Source organism: Dermochelys coriacea, chromosome 3 (genome assembly GCF_009764565.3).
Source record: "Dermochelys coriacea isolate rDerCor1 chromosome 3, rDerCor1.pri.v4, whole genome shotgun sequence".
Taxonomy (NCBI): domain Eukaryota; kingdom Metazoa; phylum Chordata; order Testudines; family Dermochelyidae; genus Dermochelys; species Dermochelys coriacea.
The window spans coordinates 197,309,757-197,334,506 of NC_050070.1; the positions used below are offsets into that span (position 1 = coordinate 197,309,757).

At 40.8% G+C, this 24,750-nt stretch overlaps 1 protein-coding gene across 5 annotated transcripts in view; it reads left to right on the forward strand.

The window, feature by feature from the left end:
- Positions 1–971: 971 nt before the first annotated feature.
- Positions 972–24,750, forward strand: part of KIF16B (kinesin family member 16B) — a 285,774-nt gene continuing 261,995 nt past the window's right edge. For 2 of the 5 annotated variants that reach the window (XM_043512060.1, XM_038396916.2), the window contains exon 1: positions 995–1,267. In XM_043512060.1, coding sequence (XP_043367995.1) covers positions 1,221–1,267 — 47 coding nt within the window. In that variant the 5' untranslated portion in view covers positions 995–1,220. Of the gene's footprint in view, positions 1,268–24,750 lie in introns of all 5 variants that reach the window. The other 3 variants (XM_038396918.2, XM_038396915.2, XM_043512061.1) reach the window with 3 other exon arrangements.

Sequence of the window (24,750 nt, forward strand, 5' to 3'; positions counted from 1 at the left end):
AGACTGCCTGCAGAAGGGGCCAAAATCCTGTTACTGTGTTTGCAATATATTTGCAAGCCTTGACAATGCAGCATTATGTGGCATTTTCCCATTGCCTTCAGTGTGAGCAGGACATGCCTCCTCTTCATGTCCTTACTTCCTGGCATTATACCAGAATTTACACTACTTTTATTATGACAGTTTCAGAGTAGCAGCCGTGTTAGTCTGTATTTGCAAAAAGAAAAGGAGTACTTGTGGCACCTTAGAGACTAACCAATTTATTTGAGCATAAGCTTTCGTGAGCTACAGCTCACTTCATCTGATGCCACAAGTACTCCTTTTCTTTTTACTTTTATTATGCCACTGTGCATCACCAAAGCCCATTAGCAAGATTCCCACTGCTTTCGCTGGGTATGGACCAGAACCTAACCATCCTGCTTCTCATCACATTCCAAAATTAAAAAATACTGGCAACTCCTCTTGGGTCCAGTCATCAGCGGGGATTTTTTTTTTTTTTTAGCAGCCTGGGATGATTGTTCCACTGTAGAGCTCATCAGATCTTTAATTAGGGGAGGGCCTGGTAACTCCATCATCTGGGATTAGATGCTGCGTGGGACTGATTACACAAACCCTACAGCTCTCGAGTTCATCCTTCCTGAGAGGGGGAAAAAAAAAAAGCAAACAACAGCTACACCCACCATGGTGTTTAGCCCCATGGGGGCAGGAGCGTCTACCCCCAGGGACAGGCTTGGCCAGTGACTGCACCTGCCCACCCACCTCTGTGTGTGTGTGTGTGTGTGTGTGTGTGTGGGGGGGATCCCTCCCAGTGACTATACTCCCCGCCTGGGCTCGAGGGGCTCGCTGCTCTGTGAGCGGGTTCCCCTTGGAGGGGCACTCCCAGGCTCGCGCCCCGCCCCCGGCCCCTCGCGCCTGCCTGTGCCGGGAGCTCCGCAGTGGGCGGGGCTCCGGCCGGCAGCCAGGAGAGGGGAGGAGGAACGCGTCCCGCGGCGGTTTGTCCCTGCGCTGGCGCCGTACCAGTGGTGCTCGCCGGCGCTGCCCCGTGGCTGCCGTGACAACAAGGGGAGCCGGCCCGGCCGGCGCAGTGATTCGGGCGGCTGCGTGGGAAGGGGGCGGCCCGCCCGGCGTGACGGTAGCATGCAGTAGCGCCGGAGGCGGGGATGTGGCCTGTCCCTTAGCCGGCAGCCGGGAGGGCCAGCCCTGGGCCGGGGCAGGGCTGAGCCATGGCTTCGGTGAAGGTGGCTGTCCGAGTCCGGCCCCTGAACCGCAGGTGAGTCCCGGGCGGAGCCGGCTCCTGCTGCTCATTTCCCGCCGTAAGGGCTGCGGGGACCGTCCTGCCTCTGCCCCCTTCCCTGGGGGCTGCGGGGCCGAGGTCCTCCCCTTTCCTGGGGGCCGACGTCGGACGGGTCCTTATCCCCCCGTTACCCCTTTCTCCGGTGGCTGCTATCCCCTTAGCTGGCCCCCCTCCCTTGGCTGCTGGTCAGGGCTGGGACTAGTCACTGGGACTAGCTGGGACAGGCGACACCTGTCAGGGGTGGTCTAGAATGAGAATACTTGTTCCTGCCATGAGTGCAGGGGACTGGACTAGGTGACCTCTCGTGGTCCCGTCCAGTCCCCTGATTCTGTGGTTCTCCTCTCTTGAGACCCACCTTCCCTGGTGGCTGCTGAGCGAGGGCTGGGACAGCGTGAACGAGATTTTCAAACCATGAGGAAGTTTAAAAACAAAAATCTTTCTGAAACAGGGCAGCAATTCTCCATTCCCACAGTGTGAGACCACGGAAAGCTGCTTTAAAATGCTCTGTAAAATTCTCTTCCCCCTTCAGTTCCCCAGGATAAGTCAGATTGGGCTAAATCCCACCGAAACATGAGTTACAATTGTTAGAAGTATGTTGTTGTTCCCGATCTTCCAGGTTCTGTATCTGGAAGTTTTAAAAGTTTGTGGGGAAATAAACATCTGAGTTGCCAGAACACACAATGCCTGTAAGGGCTGTGTTGGCAACAACAATTATAGACCTGGAAAGAAAATCATGTCTGTGAATTTTAAATGTCTCTGATAGGCAGCCAAATAATGCACTGCAAAAGCTACTTCAAAATTGATTGCCGAATGAGGTCCCCTTCTTTCTCCTCTGGTGGACTGAGAAATACTTTTGCGTTGTGTGTAAAAGAGGGATTGTTTTGTCAGGATCCTTTACTGAAAGCTTTGTCTTCCAAGTCATTAGTAATTATATGTTAGTTTGATACTTTTATAATTTAAGAAAGTTTGCCTCATTGTGACAGATGAGAGACTGTTGAGCACGTTTCCTTTCATTTGAACGTTAAAAGAAAGTAGAATACCACACATTATTTCTTGGGCCCATGTGGGTGTTGCAAGCTGCTTTGCCTAGTTTAATAAGAGGTATTTTTGCATAGTACAAATATAACTACTCTTTGTCTGCAGTAGGGGAAGACGTATAAAATGTTAGGTTTCAGAGTAGCAGCCGTGTTAGTCTGTATTCGCAAAAAGAAAAGGAAAAAAGAAAAGAAAAACAAGTACTCCTTTTCTTTATATAAAATGTTAGTTCAGTTGCTGTTGAGAGGGCTTTTTTTTTTTTCCTTTTAAAAATGGAAAAAAAGTAGACCAGTATCTGGAAAGTAATATTTTTGGACACTTTCAAAAAGTGACCTCAATCAAAAGTCTTTATAGGTAATGACTGCTACTTGACTTCTGAACAAGTCATTGAAAGGACACTCCCTGGACTGTTTGTCATGTTGATGGTTGCAAAATGTACACATCTTGAGGTAAATCCAGAAAATAAAAGCAGATTCCCCTAGTTAACTATAATTTCAATGTACAGAATAAATATAGTAATTTTTTTAAATGAACTAACCCAAATACTGCTTTAAAGAGAGAAACAAACACCCCCCCCCCCCCGCATCCCAAATACTGCTTTAAAGAGAGAGACAAACACCCCCTCCCCGCATATATTTATTTCAGTGGCCTTTCTTGTCAATCTTTTCATTTATTCAAATGATGTGAAGTGATGTAGATTTTTTTTTTAAACAAGAAAAATATATGCTTTAAATTTATAAATTGTCAAACCAGGTGTCTGTTAACTTCCACATTTTACTTACTTTAGATATCTCCTTATCAATTTGCAAAATCCTTAGAAGATCTGTAAAAATTTATAAGGGCCTTGAGACCATGGGTTGAAAGGTAGAATAAAAGTGCGAAGTATTATATATTTGTATTGTGATAGCACCTAGGAGTCCTAATCATGGACCGGGATCTCATTGTGCTATGCACTTTACAAATACATCATGGGAAGACTGGTTTCAGAGTAGCAGCCGTGTTAGTCTGTATTCGCAAAAAGAAAAGGAGTACTTGTGGCACCTTAGAGACTAACAAATTTATTTGAGCATAGGCTTTCCTGAGCTACAGCTCACTTCATTGGATGCATTCAGTGGAAAATACAGTGGGGAGATTTATATACACAGAGAACATGAAACAGTGGGTGTTACCATACACACTGTAACAAGAGTGATCAGGTAAGGTGAACTATTATCAACAGGATACAATTGTACTTACAATCCAACTACAAAACACAACAAATGGATGCCACAGATAGATTGGGAGCACATGGAAACAATGGAGCAGTGCTGGTGTGTTGGGCAGCATATGCTGGGATGTGTTAAGGTTCAGAGAGCAAGCAGGAATGAGGGCCGGCAAAACAATTTACAAAGACATGATTAAGGATTCTTGTGTGCACTGCAATAAAGTGTTACAACTTGTTTACAGGAAGACCTCTGTGGCAGCCTAGGTTGCTAAGCAGGGCAACATGACCAGCTGCTCTGGTTTCTGAGAATACTAACCATTAACTGGTTACAAATTGAGGCATTGATCATGTTGCCTGCCTGGTTGAAGCAGTCTGTCTGCACACAGGAAATTGCAGAATTGGGCCTTGAAGTTATGGTGTAGGCAAGTCCTCACTGTCAGCAAAAATACCACCTCAAACTGTGTTCTTATCACATTTGTCAGGTTTAGCCTGATCAGTATTTAGATGGGAGACTTCCTTGGAAAACACAGGGTACAGCAGAAAGTTGGTAGTTTATTAAAATGGCACTATTCTCTTTTGGTCAGCGTGGTTTTATGGGCTGTTGTGCTGCAGGAGGTGCTATCCTTGAGATGAAGTGTAAACCCAAGATCCTGAAACATTAATAAGTGTAGCGATATTGGCCCTGGTGCATAAACCAAATTCCAGATGGGATAATTACATTTTGTCCATATACATTTCTGTGGTATTTTTATTTGGATATGATATCCTTTATGTCCTTTCCTAAGCTGTTGCCATGATCTTCACATCTGCTATGCTGCTCAAGTACATAGTCATAGATTGGTGAAGGGACTTTTTTCTTTAATTAAAAGAAACTTGTCAGGGAAGCCTTAATGTATCCCTGTTTTTTTTTTTTTTTTTTTAACTTTAAGAACAGTATACATTTAAAAAAAACACCTTTCATTAACTTGTAATTTCTTGTAGATGAAGCTTATTACATCTTTGGTTTGTTTTAAATTTAATATCATGCAGCTTATTTTATTATTAACTATCCAGGTCATTTGTAGTTAAGCTGGCCGGGCAGTGTGTGGTTATTTAAAAATGTCTTCTTCAGCAAAGCTTCAAGTGCTTTGGTTTTTGCACTAAATGCAGTTGCAAAATATGAAAATAGAGGTGAATAATTAAAAAAAAAAACTAAATTGGAAGTTACTAATATTTCGTAAAATTTGTTTAAATTCTTCCTTGGATATTTGTTTTCTACATGTAGTAAACCAACTGAAGGGAAAGATAGAAATGCATGGAGGGTATGCTGCTCTGGCACATGAAGTCATTCACAGTTATTGTAATTAATCAGTTTTACTTTCATAAGATAAACAGCTTTAAAATGTTAGTGTTGAAGGTTTCTCTCTAAAAGAAGCTTTTAAGTGACTCTAGGATTTGGTTGGATTAACGTATGCTGTGTCAGGGTTAATACTTGAAATTTGTAGGACATATTTGTAGGTTGTCCATTACAGAGATATGCAAATTAGTGCAACAGCACCATTAACTATATAATATGTTGTATATATGCATTTTGGAATGAGTCAAGCAGTAGGAAGGAACATATTACTCTATTAAATATAATTTGCCATTCCATCATATAGGTGACTAACTTTAATGCACTTCCCTCCTTTCTGTGGTTTTAGGTCAGTGGCGTCTGTCTTTGATTTGTCCTGAAAAGGAACACATTCGTTTGGGAGCCACTATAGTCTGCCTCCTTCCTTCCCCCTGTGCCTCTCTAAAAATAATTCATATCCAAAAGTATATCATATGTAAGAAGGGTTTCTGACAAAACTATGATTCAGCATCTCTTCTGCTGAATAATATAATAGTAGTAGTGTGGTATGTAGAGAAGGTTTAGGAGCTAAACAAATTATCTCTGAAACCAAACTGCAGGTATGAGCTTATGTAGTTACAAAACAGTTTAGTCACTTTAAATCTCCATGAAACCTTAATTTTTCTCTCTTGAGTATGTGTATGTAATTTTGTGGAAGTGGAGAGGACAACTGTAGTTACTATTGTATTGTGACAGCAACCTTTAGGTCTTCGCTAAAAATAAATAGCTTAGAAATCAATCTTTTGAGCCACAGAAGGAAAAAGTAGTTCATTGCTTCTGAGACTAAAAATATAGTCGGAGTTCATAAGTGACTGAAGTTATCCCATTGGTTTATGGAATGGTCATAGTTGTCACTTACCTGTATAAAGTTACCTATGAGGTTCAGTTTCAGAAATAGTTGTTAAAACTTCAGCCTATGAGGAGTTGTGTGGGAAGGATACTGAGGAAAGTAGGGTATTTTTAACAAGTGACTGTCATTCCTTGGAGAGGTGCCCTGTTTGCAGTGTGCTATGCCTTAGAAGTTCTTTCAACTCTCCCTTTTATTTTTGTTGCCTGAGAAAATATCAGAGAGCTCCTTATGCTTCTCTGTTCATTGCTGGATAGCATCTTGAACAAGTTGGACACTATTATGTGATTTTTCTGTTGACTTAGAATCAATTTCATTAAATAGGAATGTATTTTTCCTCTGTTTGGATGCTTTTACCCATTGCTGGTCAAACTTATGAAGTTACCTGACAATCTTGCATTAATATCAGTAGTGAATCTTTAGTTCTTTAATTTTCCTTTCCTCTCTGTTTTCTCCCCCTCCCCATTATATCTAGACTTGCAATTAATAGTGAACTTGCAAGTTCAAATCTTTCTGGAAAAATATATCCAAGACAAAATAATGTCAGTAATTGAAATTTTTTTTTACTAATTTTGTGCTACCATAAATGGAATGTTTTTAACACCAACTTCTGACTTTTAACTGTTTTTTATGGCCTAACCGCACAGTCAACTTTGTTGATACTCAACACACCCAAAATTGTACACTGCTTCTGAATGAACCAGGTATTGGAGAGGCCTGAAATACAGATTTAAATGATCCTCACAGCTACACTTTGACGACAGTGGTACTGAAAATGTCAAGATTGTTGTACTCACTGGTGATCTGTTCTTCCATTTCAATGGACATCTTCATTCAATGACTCATCTGATGTTGAAGAATTTGAAGAAACTGACTATTCTGTTACTAAGATGAGCACACATCTTTTCTGTCGTTACTTAATTCTTGACAATGTTTACTTTTTACTCATTTTTCCAAAGTCAGTAATTTTTATGCCCTTGATCTGCATGTGCTCTTGATATCAGCTGGAGTTGTGCAGGTAGATGGAAAGCATTATATGACTCCTGGGATCCAACTAAAGTAGTAATAAGGAATGGAAAATCTGAAATAAAAATTCTGTTGGTTTGCCCATGTAGAAAGTAAATGTCAGTCCATTATACCTTTATAGCAGCAATTCTCAAACTGTGGTCAGGGCTGGCATTAGACTTGCTGGAACTTTGGCCCCCGCCTGGGGTGGTGGGACTCGTGCAGGCTCAGGCTTTAATCCCTGCCTCCTGGGGTCATGTAGTAATTTTTGTTGTCAGAAGGGGGCCATGGTGCAATGAAGTTTGAGAACTACTGCTTTATAGCATAGACAGCTGCACCTTAGTTTCTGATCTAGCATGGTATGTGAAAGATCACACTTATTTTTTTTTTAAAATAACTTCAAATATATTTACATTAAGACTACTATGAAAAAGTCAGCACCACAAACTACATGGAAGAATATTGTTTTCTCATATTAGAAGAACTTGAAGTCATAGTTAAGGCAATCACTTCACTTGACGGCACAATGAACAGGTTCCTTCCTGTCATCGTCGTCCTCCTAAGATGTGCTAAATTTATGACTAGGTATTCTGTAAAACTGTATGAATGATGATAACTTATTACCTACTCTATGTTCAGAATAATACCCAGTGCTTACATTTCAGTCACTTTATTGCCCCACCTTTTGGTACTTTGGATCAGCACTTGCTCAGATAATCTACTAGGATTTCTCCTTATATTTGAGCAAAACCTAGTTCTACATTTGATGCATTTAGAGCACATATCTTTTAAAAGCAAACTTGATTTTGTAATCTGTGATAACCGAATACTTGCGTTTACATCTCGAGTCTCATTTTGCTGCTCCAATGAGAAGAATCACTAAACAGCCTAAATTGTATGACTTGTACTGTTTATATTAATTAGTTATCAATCAGTGTGTTGAACTTGAAACTTTTGGACACTGGAATTCTTCAGCAATCCTAGCAAAATCCTCAGGAAGCAAAACACTTGAAAATAAATTTATTAGTCTCTAAGGTGCCACAAGTACTCCTTTTCTTTTTGCGAATACAGACTAACACGGCTGCTACTCTGAAACTTGAAAATGTGTCATTTTCCTGGAGAGTTTCAGCCTTGAGTTCAGAATTTTATATGTTACTCAGAGGCCCTAGAACTTAACCTTTCTCTTAGCTCTAGATAACCTTTTGTTGCCAGCGTAATCCGTGTTGTTGCACTTGTGAATTAAAATAGCTACACACTCTTATTTTCTCAAAGTACATATTAGTTTTGCCATATAAAGTTGTCATGCAAAAGTTCTTAGCCTAGCCATAGAACTTGCTATTGCTAGGCTTAGCTTTGTGACGATGGAGTGGGAAAGAATTACTTGGGCAAGCAGAATTTTCGGAGGCTGCTCCCACCTTCTCATAAATCATTCACAATTGGCCAGATCCTCAGCTTGTGTAAATTGTCATAGCTCAGTTGAAGTCAATGGACGTATGACAACTTGAGTCAGGTGAAGATCTGGCCCCTGAAGTTCCAGTGTGCATATATTTGTTCACTGATATCTTTGTTTATGAAACTTTGTCAACTTGTTACAGTTGCTTTGGATATTTTAGAATCAGTTACTCTGCTCTCCTGTTAACTTCTAGCCAAAACAAATGGAAGTGTCATTCTTAGGAGTGACAGTAGATCGTGACTAATCATTTGCTGTGATGTAAACTTATACGCTCATGATACAAAACTCAAAGAGAAACGGTTTCTTTACAGCTTTTTAAAATGAAAAGATGATTGAGTACATCTTACTAGTAACAAACTGAACATTCTCTTACTTAGAACTTAAGATGCTAGTTCCTACATCAGTTAAATCCAGTCCATAAAGTGTCTCAACTTCACAAGTATAGAAAACAGAACTTACTTAAATTAAAGAACTGATCTTTAAGAGGTAGGAAAACCATGGCACTTTGGTTTAGCAGTTTTCTCAACCTAACAAATACAATACGTAGGCTTTAAATAGAATTTTAAAATTTTCCCCATGACATTATGATTTTAGGGAAGGTCAGATTTTGGGACTTTAACTTTTTGAAGTATTTTTAAATAACAAGTATTTGGACAAATATGAACCGTGGGCTTTGTAGTGTCATATTTTTTTCTTTTCAAAAGACAGAATTTGTAAGGAACAACTGTTGGTCCTATATGAAGATGCCTCAACTATCTTCTTGAATTCTGGATTGATTTTTTTTTAATTAGTAGATAACACATTGTTTGAATGGCCATTAAATGTTTTACTGTGGCAACCTGTTACTCAATAGCAATGATACTTCACTTTTACCCTAATTTTTCCTATTTTCTTCATGGAATAGGCAGTGTCAAGGTTCCTTCCCCACTCTGAACGCTAGGGTACAGATGTGGGGACCTGCATAAAACCTCCTAAGCTTACTTTTACCAGCTTAGGTTAAAACTTCCCCAAGGTACAAACTATTTTACCCTTTGCCCTTGGACTTTCGCTGCCACCACCAAACGTCTAAGTTCATTCGGAAATGTCTTTCCCCCCCAAAATCCTCCCAAATCTTACCCCCTTTTTTCTGGGGAAGGCTCGATAAAAATCCTCACCAATTTGCATAGGTGGCCACAGACCCAAACCCTTGGATCTTAAGAACAATGAAAAAAGCATTCAGTTTCTTAAAAGAAGAATTTTAATAGAAGAAAAAGTAAAAAGAATCATCTTTGTAAAATCAGGATGGTACATACCTTACAGGGTAATTAGATTCAAAACATAGAGAATCCTTCTAGGCAAAACCTTAAGTTACAAAAAGACACAAAAACAGGAATATCCATTCCATTCGGCACAGCTTATTTTCTCAGCCATTTAAAGAAATCATAATCTAATGCATATCTAGCTAGATTACTTACTAAGTTCTAAGACTCCATTCCTGTTCTGTCCCCGGCAAAAGCATCACACTGACAGACCCAGACCCTTTGTTTCTCTCCCCCTCCAGCTTTGAAAGTATCTTGTCTCCTCATTGGTCATTGTGGTCAGGTGCCAGCGAGGTTATCCTAGCTTCTTAACCCTTTACAGGTGAAAGGGTTTTTCTTTTGGCCAGGAGGGATTTTAAAGGTGTTTACCCTTCCCTTTATATTTATGGCAGGCTGTAAGGCTGAGAACTACCCATGTTCTATTTTAAGAATTGGCAACAGCTTTAACTTTGTAAATAAGTAACATGGGTGAGAATTCTTTCTTCTCTCTATACAATAAATTTCTGCTTCTCATCTGTTGACTTTTGAATATAAAGACATTAAAATTTCACAAAGCGCCTCTTGTGGTTAAGTAGGACATGTCTTCAGTGTCCTGCTACAAGCAAAAATAACTCTTTACACTCTTAATTTTAATAACTGGTATTTATGGAACGTTGTGCATGGAACTTTGCAAACACAAGAAATTGTCCCTGGTTCAAAGAGTTTAAATCACATTCAGGTGGGCATATACCATGCCAAGGATACAATTTTATGTGCAAAATTTGTAGGGAATGATGACAACATGGAGGAGAGTGTTGGAAAATTACATCAAGTGAAAGGATTAAAGAGGAAGTGGACTTGGCTGATTAAATTGGAAGCTGTGCTAAAGATAAGGGACAGAATGAAAAACAGGGTAGGCTGAGAACTGGAGAAAAAGCAGGTCAAAATGTCCCAGGTATTGGGACACTTTCTTGTAGTTTCACTTTCAGGATCATAAAACAGGCTAATCGAGTGGTGATATAGACTTGTGGGACCTGCTAAGGGAGAGGCAGCCAAGCATTTTGCTCGTGCCCCTTATGGCAGATGTCCAGTACAGGTATTTGGTATGGGTTGTCACATAAAATGGATTGGAAAAGGATTTGAAGGAAAACCTCCCTTAAGGGAGCTGAGTTGGGGGGCAGGGAGTTTGGAGTTCCTGAATCCTGTACAGCAGGTCACCAATTACCCTCCTTTTATAGCCCTCTTTCACCTGATATAAGGGGAGGATGGTGAAGTACCAGAGGTAGTATTGGTTGGGGTTATGTGGAAATGATTGAGGAAAGGATGATTGACCTGCACTATTGAGCTTGTTGCTGGGTACTCCCAGATATTTTAGTTGAATACAGTTGCAGCTTTATTAAATCACATCCATTGCCTCTTGTCTTTCTTCTGACATGTTTGGACAATGAAAAACAATGTTAGGCTGAGAATTGGAGAAACATTCCTGAGAGGTTCTGACCTGCTAAAAGAGGATGTGTTGCAACAAGTTGTCAGATAGTGGGAATGCCCACTGGACTTCATGAGAGAGAGATCTGGTGTCATCAATTTCACAGCAGGATGGAGCTGGCGGGGGTGGGGGGCCGGGCTCTGGCTAATGATTACCATCCTCTGGAACGGTGCATGCATTTCCCCAGTCTCTCTCATCTGACGAGCACTAAAGCTAGTAGTCTTTCATCAAGCACCCCAAACTGTTTTTCTCCTCTCCCTTGGTGCTTGCTGAAGTTTTGCTATTTAGAATGTGGGATCATGAATTTGCTATGATTTGGTCTCAGAAAAGGGCAATGCACTTTTGGCTTCCATGCATGGAAGCATCGCATCAAGCTTTAAGGTTTCTTTCTATGTGGCTCCTGTGTGAGTATACCATGAATGTTGTGTTGAGTTCTGGGCACCTCATTACCTGAAAAATTTTGACCAATTGGAGGGCATTAAAAGAGTAACAAAAGTGACTAAAGAGATTGATTTGAGAGAAAAGACTGAACTAAATGTGTAGCTTTTATAAAGGCGTGTTATGACTGCCGGCAAAGATTAGAAGACTTAAGTCAACAACTATTTGAAGGGTATAACTCTCGAGGAAGAGGTATTAATTATTTAGTTATCTCCTTATCTAAGGAGCAATGGGATGAAATTAAAGGAAATTTAAACTGCATATAAAGAAATAATCTTAATATGGAGATTTCTTTAGACTGTGGAATAGTCTCCCAAGGTAAGTGTTGAAAGCTTAGTCAGTTGGAGAATCTACAGCTCTTTGATAAAATATTTGAAAACATTATAGGGAATAATCTTGCATGAGCAGGGAGGTGGACTGGAACTAGATGACCTTATAGGTAGCTTCCTATTTCTGACTTCCATATGATTCTGTGTCCTCTTGTAACGTGATGTATGTACAGGTCTGTGCATACCCTGTAGGACACCCCAGTACATTTCTTGCCATTTGTGTGTGTGTGCAAAGGGTAAGGGAGAGTCCCACAGCTAGGACTTGATCCAACTTTCATTTAAGTTAATGGCAAAACTCCTATTGATTTGAATAGAGCAGGATGGAGCCCCTAATGCTAATAGGCTAAATTTTGTGTTCCTTTAATTGAATGGTTAGGCTGGCAGTTAAGCTTGCATACAATATGTAAGTACAGGATGCCTCTGTTTACACATGCTTGTTTTCCTGAGCTTTTCAATTTTTTTTAATGCTAATGCCTCATATTTTTCAAGCATTATCATGGAGTATCTCAATTACTGCCCTGTTTTCACCATTCTCCTATGTATCGTTAAAGAACAAAATGCTTTCAGTGCCATTGTGACTGGAGCATAATGGCCGTATGGGAATGTGTGGTGCAAATTTAATTTTCTGTTTTTAGAATTCTTAATTTATGCAGGCTAAACTGTTTAAAACATTTTGCGTACTGAATATTCAAACTGTATTTATTTTATAGTGGCTTATATTAAAAACATAAGCATTTATTTTAGTGATTTTTATCAAACACGCTTTTGAGGCACCTGTGTGTCTTATCTAAATAAAATTGTGAATTACAAAATAAACTGAAACCTCCATCCCTCACTGCGAATTCCTTGCCACCATCCCAGGAAAAGATAGTGAATCATAAGGTTGTAGCTTCCATGATGAACTAGAGAGTAAGAGAGACAATCTGTCACAACTGAGATTTGGTTTGAAATTAACACTGATTTTGAGACTTAGACCATAATCTTTAAAATAAATATTTAAAAAGTTGTGACAGTTAATACAACTACACTCCTTGAACTGGTGTCTCTGAAGTCAGAGTATTTTGAAATGAATGAGTTACAGGTAGGGCCAGCTGTTTGAGTGAGTTCTCATGTTTATACTGTTTAGATACAAAATACAGAGGTACCATATCTATTGAGAGTATATTGTTAAATTGAGAGATGCTCCAGAAATAGTGAAGCTCTGAAAGACTGAGCAAAAGAGGGCAATTGCTAGTTGACTAAAGTTATCATTCAATGTATGTATCCTAGTAGTACCCAGAGGCTTTGATCAACAGCTTTATGAAGACATGGTCTTTGTCCCCAAAGAGTTTATAATCTAAAATCACAAGTGACATAGGAAGGGTGCAGTAGGAGGGGACACATTAATAATTTTTATATAGACACATTTACAATTTCAAATGTTTTAAAATTATTTTTACTTATTAAAAATGTATAAGTGCCTAATAACCCATCTGCTCTTCAAGCCAGACTTGTATGTATCACAGCTGAGGAGAGGTGGGAAGAAATATGTGGTCTTATAGGTTGGTTCAGGGAGAGTGCTCAGTCTTGAAGAAGACACTTGAACTTAAAGTTTTAGTTGTTTGGTTAAATTATCTTCTAACTTAATATAAAACCCAGTAACTAGTCAGAGTAAACTATAGAGGTAGAAGACCAACATGAGTTTAATCAAGGTGGGAGCTACCCAGTTTTCTGCACTGAGGGTATCATATACAATTACTAGTACTTAACTTGTGTCCAAGTGGTATATAGCGCAGATTATGGCTTCAGAGCCCAGATGCAGAATCTTGAGGCCAGATTTGCTGAACAGAGACCTAGTTATTTTTCGAGGTGGCATATAAGGACATCGTAGAATAAATCCATCTCAGAATTGGTTTCTCTGATCTCCAATTGAGAAAGCTTTTCTTATCTTGGGGGGGAAAAACCCAAGTATATGAAGGAAGAGTATCTCGTCATTTCAGAGGTGAAGTAGAATGCCTGACAATGAAAGAGGATTCTAACATAATAGGAGTTACTGAAACATGATGAAAATTAATGAGATAATGTAATATTGGGTTATAAACTATGTAGGAAGGATTGACTAGGTCAGAGGTGGGCAAACTACGGCCCGCGGGCCATATCCAATCCGCAGGACCCTCCTGCCCGGCCCCTGAGCTCCTGGCCCGGGAGGCTCGCCCCCGGCCCCTCCCCTGCTGTTCCCCCTTGCTCCACTGGCACAATGCTCTGGGCGGTGGGGCTGCGAGCTCCCGGGGCAGCGCAGCTGTAGAGCCCAGCCTGACCCGGTGCTTTGTGCTGCGTGATGCGTGGCTGGCTCCAGCCGGGCAGCGCGGTTGCCTGTCATGGTGCAGCCGCGCTGCCAACCACCGGTGCTCCAGGCAGCATGGTAAGGGAGCGGGGAAGGGGGGTTGGATAGAGGGCAGGGGAGTTCGGGGGGTGGTCAGGGGCCGGGGATGTGGATAGGGGTTGGGGTGGTCAGAGGGTGGGGAACAGGTGGGTTGAATGGGGACAAGGGTTCCGGGGGCAGTCAGGGGACAGGGAGAAGGGTTGGCTGGATGGGGAAGGAGTCTTGGGGGAAGGAGGGGGGGTTGGATGGGGCGGTGGAGGGCAGTTAGGGGCGGGGGGTCTGGGAGAAGGGATGGTTGGATGGGGCAGGGTCCCGGGGTGGGGGCAGTCAGGAAGGAGAGGGGTTGGATGGGGTGGTAGAGGACAGTTAGGGGTGGGGGGTCCGGGGGCGGTCAGGGGACAGAGAGCAGAGGGGTGTGTGTGTGGATGGGGCAGGAGTCCCGGGGGGTGTAAGAAACGGGGGGCTGGATAGGGGGCAGGGGCTGGGCTACGCCTGGCTGTTTGTGGAGGCACAGCCCTAACCGGCCCTCCATACAATTTCTGAAACCCGATGTGGCCATCAGGCCAAAAAGTTTGCCCGCCCTTGGACTAGGTCATAGAGATAGGGATCATGGAATCTTTTAGTTTTACAAATAAAATGTTAATGACTTGTGAATCTGTTTGGATATGGATAAAAATCATAAGTCATAAAAATACAAATATAGGCTAAGGTATACTACTAGTCTCCTGATTAGGGGAAGAATACTGAATACATAACGTTGAAGGACTTCAAAGAGACAGTTCAGTCTAAAAATACAGTCCTAATGAGTGACTTCAGCTACTTGCATGCAAACTGGTCAGATGTCACAATTGGACACATTTAATTGTCTTGTTCTTGTAACACCTAGGGCAGGTCTACAATTAAAATGCTGCATCAGTGCAGCTGCACTGATTCACTTGTGCTGCTGTATCACTTAAGTGAGCACACTCCTATGCTGACAGAAGAGCTCCTCCTGTTGGCATAGTTAATCCATCTCTGAGAGAGGTGGTAGCTATGTTGATGGGAGAAGCGCTCTATTGCTGACATAGTACTGTCTACACTGGGAGTTAGGTTGGTATAACTACGTTGTTCAGGGGTTTGGATTTTTCACATGGCTGATTGATGTAGTTATGCCAATTATAAGTCTGTAGTGTAGGCCTGGCCCTAGTTCTAAGTGCCAGAGGAAAAGCTGTTCTTGATGAAGTCCAAAGTGATGCAGAGAAGTAACTATAGGTTCAAGAAGTAACTGTAGTTGAGCCACTAATATCTATATTAAGTTCAACCTTGGAGTGCTGAAAAAAAATCTAGCAGTGTGATATTAAATTTTGCAAAGGAGAATTTTAAAAATGGCGAAGAAGCTAGTTAAAAAGTCATTAAGTTTGAAGGTACGGAAATTAAACTCTTTAGACTCAACATGGAGATACTTAAGCAACCATAACAGTCTCACATATAGGGTGTTTGTCTGTTTTTCTTCCCCTTGCTTTTTTGTGGATGTTTTCTTTTTTGGGAGGTGAGAGTATTCATCAAAAAGACATCAACAAAAAAAGCAAGAAGGTAAGGGGAAGAAAAACAGACAACCCCCCTATATGTTGATGACGGTGTTAAATGGCAGGGTTCAAGAGCTTTTTTTGAGCCCAACATATCCTTCAGAAATGGAAATCCACCCTTGTGAAGCCAGGTGGTAGGAGCCTAACCGGTCGCTGGAAAATACAAGAAGGAAATTAGGAGAGATAAGAGGGGATTTGAGGAGCAAATAGACAACGCACAACAATAAATTATTTAAGTTTACTGTAAGGAAGAAGCCACCCACAAGCAAATTGTGTGTCTGGTGACCTACCAACGAGTAAAGATTGCTGCTGAGGAACATAAGGACGTTTCAAAGAAGCTAAATTACTTTTTTTGAGCCAAGCTTCACCAAAAGAATGTTGGGGAGATCGTCTTTATTTCCTGAAAAAGAGTAGAACTGTCAAAAGAGGATGTCCTGGAACAAATTGATAAATTAAGAGCAATGAGTCATTGGGACTGGATAGTATTTATGCATGAGTTCTGGAAGAATGGAAAAATTAAGTTGCTAAACTGCAAACAAAAATATGAAATCTCATTAAAATCAGTTCATTCTGCAAAATCTTGGCTGTTTATCCCGTATTGTTTCAACAAGGTCTGGAGGAAATGCACATAAACCGACACAGCAGCATGTAAAGCAATGCATTCTAGGATATCTGACACCACAGAGAGCTGTAAGAAAGGAGGACTGGGTAAACCATTTACACAGGCATGATTTGAGATTCCGTCTTTGGTAAAAATAACTGAGGAACATCAAGACAAACGTGTCTCATCCCAGGCAGTTGACTACTTGAAGGCTGACATAGTTACTAACCAAACATAGTCCATGGCATATGTGGATACAACTCATTTTTAGAGCCAGTTGTCGTTAATTGTTCACAGATTTGATTAAAATTTGGTATAGACAGGGCTTTAATAATCTCCCCATTTTATTTGGCTGGGTTTGTTTATACTTACCCCAATCTCTTGAAATCTGTCTTGTGCTGGTGACATCAAGGGTTGGTCAGACAGGGCTAATAAGTGTAATTAATATTTAAATAATTGGGACTTTGATTTTTATAGTGCTTCTCCAGCTTCAAGTAATTAAGTCTGTTAGACTTCAGCTCTATGCAAGCCAGACAAGCGGTTGTCCTGTTAGAAGTACACACATTTAAAATCAGGTGCCTAATTTAATATAGTGACAGTTTTTCACTCATTAATAGTTCATAATGACTTGTGAAAAGCCTAGATATCATTTGACATGTGATAGCACAAGGACACTGCACACTAATTTTCTAGAAGAGGCTTAATGTAGATTCAGAGTGCTCCATTTCAGTATTGTTGACCAGGCTTCATCACTGAATTTGATCCACTGGTTAGATTATTAGCTTCTCTGGCCTGGGCTGGGTACTGATTGGAAGTGCGGCATCTGAAACAAGTGCTTTGTCAGTAAAATGAATAGAGTCCTCTTTCATTAACTTTTTGAGAAAACTTGTATGTGAACTGAAACTCTTCTGACAGTAAAAACAATTTCAGTAAAATGTTGTGAATTTCATTAGAAGATTAAAAGAATCCTTCGCCTAACTTCCTTTAGGAGAAGTGTTTGATACTCCTCAGGAACTTGGTCCTGAACCATTCAAGGCTATAGCAGTTTTTCCATTAATTTGAATGAGACCAGGATTAAATTTCCAAATAACAAATCTTTACTGACTTTTGTGATGCCAACAAGGAGTGATTACACAGCTAGTAGCCACTTTCTTGTGCTCTGCTATGTCTTGTGATGTGCTGTATTTCTAACCCACTGTGCTGCAAAAACATCCTTTTTAGCCCATTCATCCCACTGAGAACTGGAGATATACAGGGCAAACAGCTCTTACAGAGCGGCTCCTTGGGGGTAAATGTATGTATTATTGGCTGGGGAATCTGTGATCACTAAATGTCCTCTAAGCAAGGCAACTATTGTCATATTTTTGGCATTCAAGGTAACTTTCTTAGATGATTTTAAAAAATAATAACTTCAGCACTAGTTGCAGATCTGTTTTGGGATTCTTTGTCTCATATCCCAAAGTTCCCAGATAAAAATAGTCTTTATGAAAGTATTTGTACATATGGGTGTGGCAGCACACTTATACTAGAAAACAGCATTTCTGTGTTGATGTGCTATACAATGTTAGAGGAATCAAAACTCTGTTTCAGTTTTCAGAAACTGTATTGTCTGATACTTACAGGATGTGGTGTAGATGTGGGTTAAAATTTTTGAAAGTGTGTAAGTCGCTTTCGAAAATGGACCTTTGAGCCAAAGTCACTTACACACTTTTGAAATATTCTACTGTTATAAACTATGTAAAGAAATGTGATCTTATCTGGCAATAAAACCTAGTGGTATGGTTACAGAATTACTTCAATTACACCTCCTAGTTTCAGGTTATCATAACTTCCTGAAATGTTTTTGGGCTGAAACAGTCTCTTTAGTGTTAACCCAAATGTGAATTTTCTGTTGAAAACTCGAGGAAATCTTTTTGGCCATCACAGCTGGATGTTGTTGAAAAAAAAATTCTAATTACACCTTTAATGTCATGGCGGCAGCAGCAAAAAAATTAAGCCTGAAATGTACTTAATAGCCTTTACTGGGCATTAAATCCTAGTAGTAGTCCTTAATGAAGAGTTGTGCCTATGTGTAGTTTGGACACGGCACAGCATTCCTTTTAAATTATGGCATAGTTTTGTTCAGTTTTTTGCTTCAGTAGGCAATGGGTTGCCTCTTATATTTCCCCCATTCCATCATGTATCAATACTGCGCCCAATCCAATATTAGAAGCATCAGTACATAGGACAAATGGTTTGTTGCAATCAGGGCTGACTAAAACAGGCTCTTTAGACAAAGCATCTTTTATATTCTGGAAGACTTTCTCACAGGCCTCTGTCCATACCAACCTGTCTAGTTTCCCTTTTTTTTGTAAGGTCTGTTATGGGGGCCACAGTGTCACTAAACCCCTTTACAGACCCATGATAATAGTTGGCCAGACCAGTAAAGAATTGGACTTGCTTCTTTGTTCTAGGGGCAGGTCAGCTCCAAATGACCTCTAATTTTAAGGGGTCAAAGTGGCGGATCAACCCACTGCCCATCCTGTGCCCTAGGTAAGATACCTCTGTAGTGCCTGTTTTGCATTTGGAGACCTTGACAGTGAGGTTAGCTTCTCTACTATTAGCCTTTGTAATATACCATGTGGGAGTTGCAGTGTTCTTGTAGGGAGCTACTGAAAATAGCCAAGTCATCTATATAGGCTCTGGCAAATGTTTGTAACCCCTACAGCACCTCATTGATAAACCCCATAAAGATTGTGCCTGAATTTTTTAATCCAAAAGGCATAACTTTACATTCGTAAAATTCAGATTCTACTATATACACGTTTTTTTCCTGAGCATCAGCATCTAAGGCAATTTGCCAGTACCCACAAGTCAAATCCAGTATGCTTATAAATTGTGCACCCTCCAATCGGTCCTGAAAATCCTCTCTTTGGAATGTGGGGTAAGGATCGGACTGGGTGATTACATTTAGTTTCCTATAATCCACACACAATCTCATGCTTTCGTCCGTCTTAGAAACCATCACAATAGGAGATGTCCAAGGGCTTTTTGACGTAGTGATTACCATTTCCAGGATGCTTTCAACCTCTTGAATCTGCTTCTGCATTTCCCCTTTAGTCCAGTATGCTCTGCTAGGAGCTGGGTGAAGCACCGTGGTTTGAATGGAGTGTACAATCTTGTTTGTTAAACCTGGCTGGTTGGAAAATACCTGTTTGTGGTGCTTTAAAAGGGCCGGCATTCCCTGCTTATTGGGTTGGATTTAAACTCCCCCCAAACTCAATGCTTTCCAGTGGAGTTTCTTCTTTAAAGTGGAGTCGCATCTTACGCGGGGTTTAGGTTCTAAAGTCAGCGCGTAAAGCGAAAATCATGTATAGTCAAAATTACCTTTGAAAATCCCTTAAATCGCCCATAAAGTACAGTATACTATTCATGGTTTTGTGTATACAACCCTATACATTAATATGTATAATGTATACAGTAATGTACAGTATATAATAGAGTACATATGCAAAATATAATTTTACAGTACTGTATTTTTAATTACATAAAAGAGAGAGATTGGTGCTGTACACACTGCGATGATTAGTCTTCCTCTTCCCCTGACAACACTGTTGGGGGGGTCATCAGGGCTTGATGTCGATCCAGGAGATGGAGGTGATGGAGAGCTTGGGTGACGGAGAGCGAGTTATAGATGAAGTGGTTGGCTCTGGTTCAGCTCGAGAAGTTGATTGCGTAGGCTCATCTGCTGCTAGTTGTTTTTCCTTGAAAAACATGGTGATCGGCAACTGTCGCTGTTGTCTCTTGAGCTGCTCAAACATTTCTTGATACAGTCTCAAATCGTCCATAATACTGCGTGTGATTTTGAGGCTTCGTTCCATAGAGGGATCTTATTCAGAAATTAAATCATTCAAGTGTTTCGCTGTTTAGAAAACTTCAGCAAGTTTATGAAGATTCCAACTTACTGGCTCTTCCTGTTCGTTGTCATCATTTTCGTCTTCTGTAGACAATTTTATCAGTTCCTCTAACTCTTCGTTAGTCAATGCTTCTCTATGGCTCTCAATTAATTCTTCAATTTCTTCCTCAAGGATGTCGACGAAGCCATCGCCACCCACTTGTCTTGCCACCTGAACAATGCATTTCACTTCTTTTTCAATGGTCGGGAAACCCTTAAAATCATTCACACATTCTTTCCATAGGTTTTGCCAACATGCATTGACTGTTTCAGGCTTGATTGCATCCATTGTCTGCTTAATATAAGTGATGAAATCAGCAATGTTGAAGGACTTCCAACACTCCATCACATTAAGATTGGGTTCAGCATCCATAGCGCTACATATCCATGAGACATAAGCCTTGTGTACGTGGCCTTGAAACAGCGAATCACGCCTTGGTCAAGAGGTTGGAGGATGGAGGTGGTATTGGGGGGGAGAAAGACGACTTCAACATCGTTATACGCAAACCGGAGTGCCGCAGGGTGGCCAGGAGCATTGTCTACGATCAGCAACACTTTAAAGTCAAGTCCTTTCTCTTTGAGGTACCTCTTGACCTCCAGAATGAAACACTTGTGGAACCAATCCAGAAATAATGCTGCCATCACCCAAGCCTTTTTATTTGATTTCCAGAACATGGGCAGGAGACTTTTGTTCTTGCCTTTTAGGGTACTGGGATTTGCAGCCCTGTAGAGCAAATCCGGCTTTATTAAATGCCCAGCCACATTGTCACAAAACAATACGGTCTTTAGCTGCTTTGAAGCCGGGGCTTGTCTTTCTGATTTCGAAAAGTAAGTGTGGTTGGGCATTTTTTTTTCCAGAAGAGCCCAGTCTCGTCAGCGTTAAAAACTTGTTCTGGAAGATAGCCCTTTTCTTCTATCTTTTTTTTTTTTTTTAATTGTTCAGGGTAGGCTTTTGCTGCCTCTTCATTGGCAGATGCAGCTTCACCAGTAGTCTGCACGTTTTTGAGGTTGAAGCGGTTCCTAAAACTGTTAAGGTTCCTTCTCCTCCGAAGGCTGTCTCTCTTCGGCTGGAGGTTTGAAAAGCGTGTAGAGGCGAAGAGCCTTTTCTTGCAACGTGTTGCCATTCATAGGCACACGTTTACGGTTCATGTCTTCCAGCCATAAGTTCAATGCCTTTTCAGTCTTCACTAAAGTCTTATCACGCACCTGGCTCATCACCTTAGCAGTTATTGGAGCACTTGATGCCACAGCTTGATGAATTTCTCTCTCTCGAATCTTGATGGCACGGATGCTAGATTCATTGCGGCCATATTTATGCGCCACATTGGAGACAGACATACCCTCTCTCTATAAGTTCAACACAATCAGTTTTTCCTCCAGCATTGGAACAGGTGGCTTTCTTCGGTTGAGCACCAGATGAAGTAGTTGGCTTGCGTTTGGGGCCATGTTGTACGAAAAATAAGTATCTTTAAACACTAGAATCACACTCAGTGCGGTGAGATGCTCACACTATGAGAGGCACGCAGAAACTGAGACTGAGGGAACAGCAGATTCACATCTCCCTTCTCACGCTCACTCCGGGGCATACACTCATTGAGTGGAATGGTGGGCAGACTCGCCCGCACTATTTATCTTTTTTTTTTTGCTGAGCTCGTATAGTTGAATTCGCATAAGTTAAATACGCGTATGATGTGACTCTACTCTACTCTCTTTGACCGAATCAATTAAAAGGAAGGGAGAGTGTTTCCTTATCAGCACAACAGACCATATTTACTGCCATTTCCCTTTCATGAAAGCTTTTAACTTATTGATATGCACAGTTTGCACAGCTCCCCTGCCATGGGGCTTTCTTACATTATATTGTGACCAGTTTTTGGGGATTGCCTGTCCTGTTTCTTGCAGTCTACCCTGAGAGTGGCATTCTCTGTGGATTTACAACTAAAAGGAGTATTCTGAACAATGGACTGAGAATCTTCAAATCTTTTGGAAGATAACAGAGAGACTTTTGTAAGCCAGCAGTCCATTCTTTCACTGCTACAAACCTTTGCAATCATTTGTATGTATATGATCTATTAACCATTTATAACTCTTATTTTCTTCTATTAATAAATTTTTAGTTAGTTTACTAAGGATTTGCTGACAGCCTGATATTTGGGTAAGATCTGAGATAGAAATTGACCTGGGGATAAGTATCTGTCTGATCCTTTGAGATTAGTAGAACTTCACATATAATGAATTGGGTTTTCAGTAACCTCTCACTCTATTGTACCTGGTTTCCTAGATAGGAGCCGGGGACTGTGTTTGGCTTCTTGTTAACCAGTGTGGTACTACAAAAGCTCTCTTGATACTGGTTTGGTGACTCTAATTATAGAATAAACCACCAGTTTTGGGGGATTGCTGCCCTGTTTCTTGTAGTCTGCTCAGTGTGTGGCATTCTCAGTGTGGCCCATCCCAGGCACCCAATCACAATATGTGACTTCACTGACTCTTTCAGTCACCTCAAAAGGTTCTTTCCAATAGTCCTGCATTTTGCTTTTCCTTACTGGTGTCAGCACCAGATGACCAATGTCAAAAGATCTTTCTTCAGTCTGCCTATCATCTAAGTTTTCTGAGTTTCCATTAAATCTTTCCACAAGCCTATTAGTTTCTGGATGGTAGAGTGCAGCCACGGTGCTTTACTTCACAAAATTCCTGTAACTTTTTAAAAACAATAGACATGAAATTTGAACCACAGTCTGTCAGGATTTCTCTGGGAAAATATACTCTGCTAAAAATTGTAACCTGACCATTATTTCAGTTTCAATATTAGACAAGGCAGTGACTTCAGGATACCTGGTGGCAAAAATCCACCACAAGAAGTATATTCCCCCCCTCCCCCCCCCCCGAAGATTGAGTAAGAGGCCTCACAATATCTACAGGTTTCAGAGTAGCAGTCATGTTAGTCTATATTCACAAAAAGAAAAGGAGGACTGCGGCACCTTAGAGACTAACAAATTTATTTGAGTATAAGCTTTCGTGAGCTGTAGCTCATGCTCCAATAAATTTGTTAGTCTCTAAGGTGCCTCAGGTACTCCTTTTCTTTTTACAATATCTACAGACACTCTCTGGCAAATGTCTCTCTAATAATAGGCAAAAGTTGCAAAGGTGCCTTAAAGTATGTCCCTTCAAGTCTTTGTTTCTGATGTATGTCATAACTTTTTCAATGATCTTTCACTGCCTGAAACATATGAGGCCAAAAGAAGTTTTGCTTCAGCCTGTCACAGGTCTTTTCAGTCCCATATGTCCCACGAATGGGCCATAATGGGCTATCTGGAGCAAATCTCTCCTATATCCTTCAGGCACAGCTATTTGCTTGCAAACCTTACCAGGACACTTCTTCCCTATTTTTCATAAAAAAAAAAAAAATAAATCTACCCCTTCTTTCCAGAGTTGGGGTATCATTCTGAGCTGACAGCCTTTCTAGTTCCAGAGCAGGGTCAGCTTGCTAAGCCGACATACACTCATCCTTTTGTTTTACGCTTAAGTCCAGAGCAGACTCTGACACAACCACAGAATTTTCAAACCCCTCCTCAACAAACAGTGGCTTGCGGGGATTTTCTTCCCTTTCATAGCCTTCCTTGCTGACAGCAGACAAAGTAGGTGATTCAGACTCCTGTCTGTCCTGAGACCTGGTTATAACATTAACCTGCTTAGACATGGCCACAATGTTGTTATATATTAAAATATCAGAGGGCAACAAGTTCCTGATGCTAACCACATCACCACCTTTAAGGGCCACCTTAGCCAGAGGTACAGTCACAGAAAATTCAGATTTCAGAGTGATAGCCATGTTAGTCTGTATCAGCAGAAAGAACGAGGAATACTTGTAGCACCATAGAGACTAACAAATTTATTTGAGCATAAGCTTTCGTGGCCTAAAGCCCACTTCATCAAATGCATACAGTGGAAAATACAGTAGGAAGATGTATATACAGAGAACATGAAAAAATGGGGATTGCCATACCAACACTTAATAGCCCACCTTAATCGATTGGTCTCATCAGCAGGAGAAAAAAAACTTTTGTAGTGATAATCAGGATGGCCCATTTCAAACAGTTGACAAGAAGGTATGAGTAACAGTAGGGGGGAAATTAGCATGGGGAAATAGTTTTTAGTTAGTGTAATGACTCATCCACTCCCAGTCTTTTTTCAAGCCTAATTTAATGGTGTCCAGTTTGCAGATTAATTCCAGTTCTGCTGTTGCTTGTTGGAGTCTGTCTTTGAAGTTTTTTTTGTTGAATAGTTGTGACTTTCAGGTCTGTAATTGAGTGACCAGGGAGGTTGAAGTGTTCTCCAACTGGTTTTTGAATGTTCTAATTCTTGACGTCTGATTTGTGTCCATTTATTCTTTTACATAGAGACTGTCCAGTTTGACCAATGTACATGGCAAAGGGACATTGCTGGCATATGATGGCATATATCACATTGGTAGATGTGCAGGTGAACGAGCCTCCGATAGTGTAGCTGATGTGATTAGGTCCTATGATGGTGTCCCTTGAATGGATATGTGGA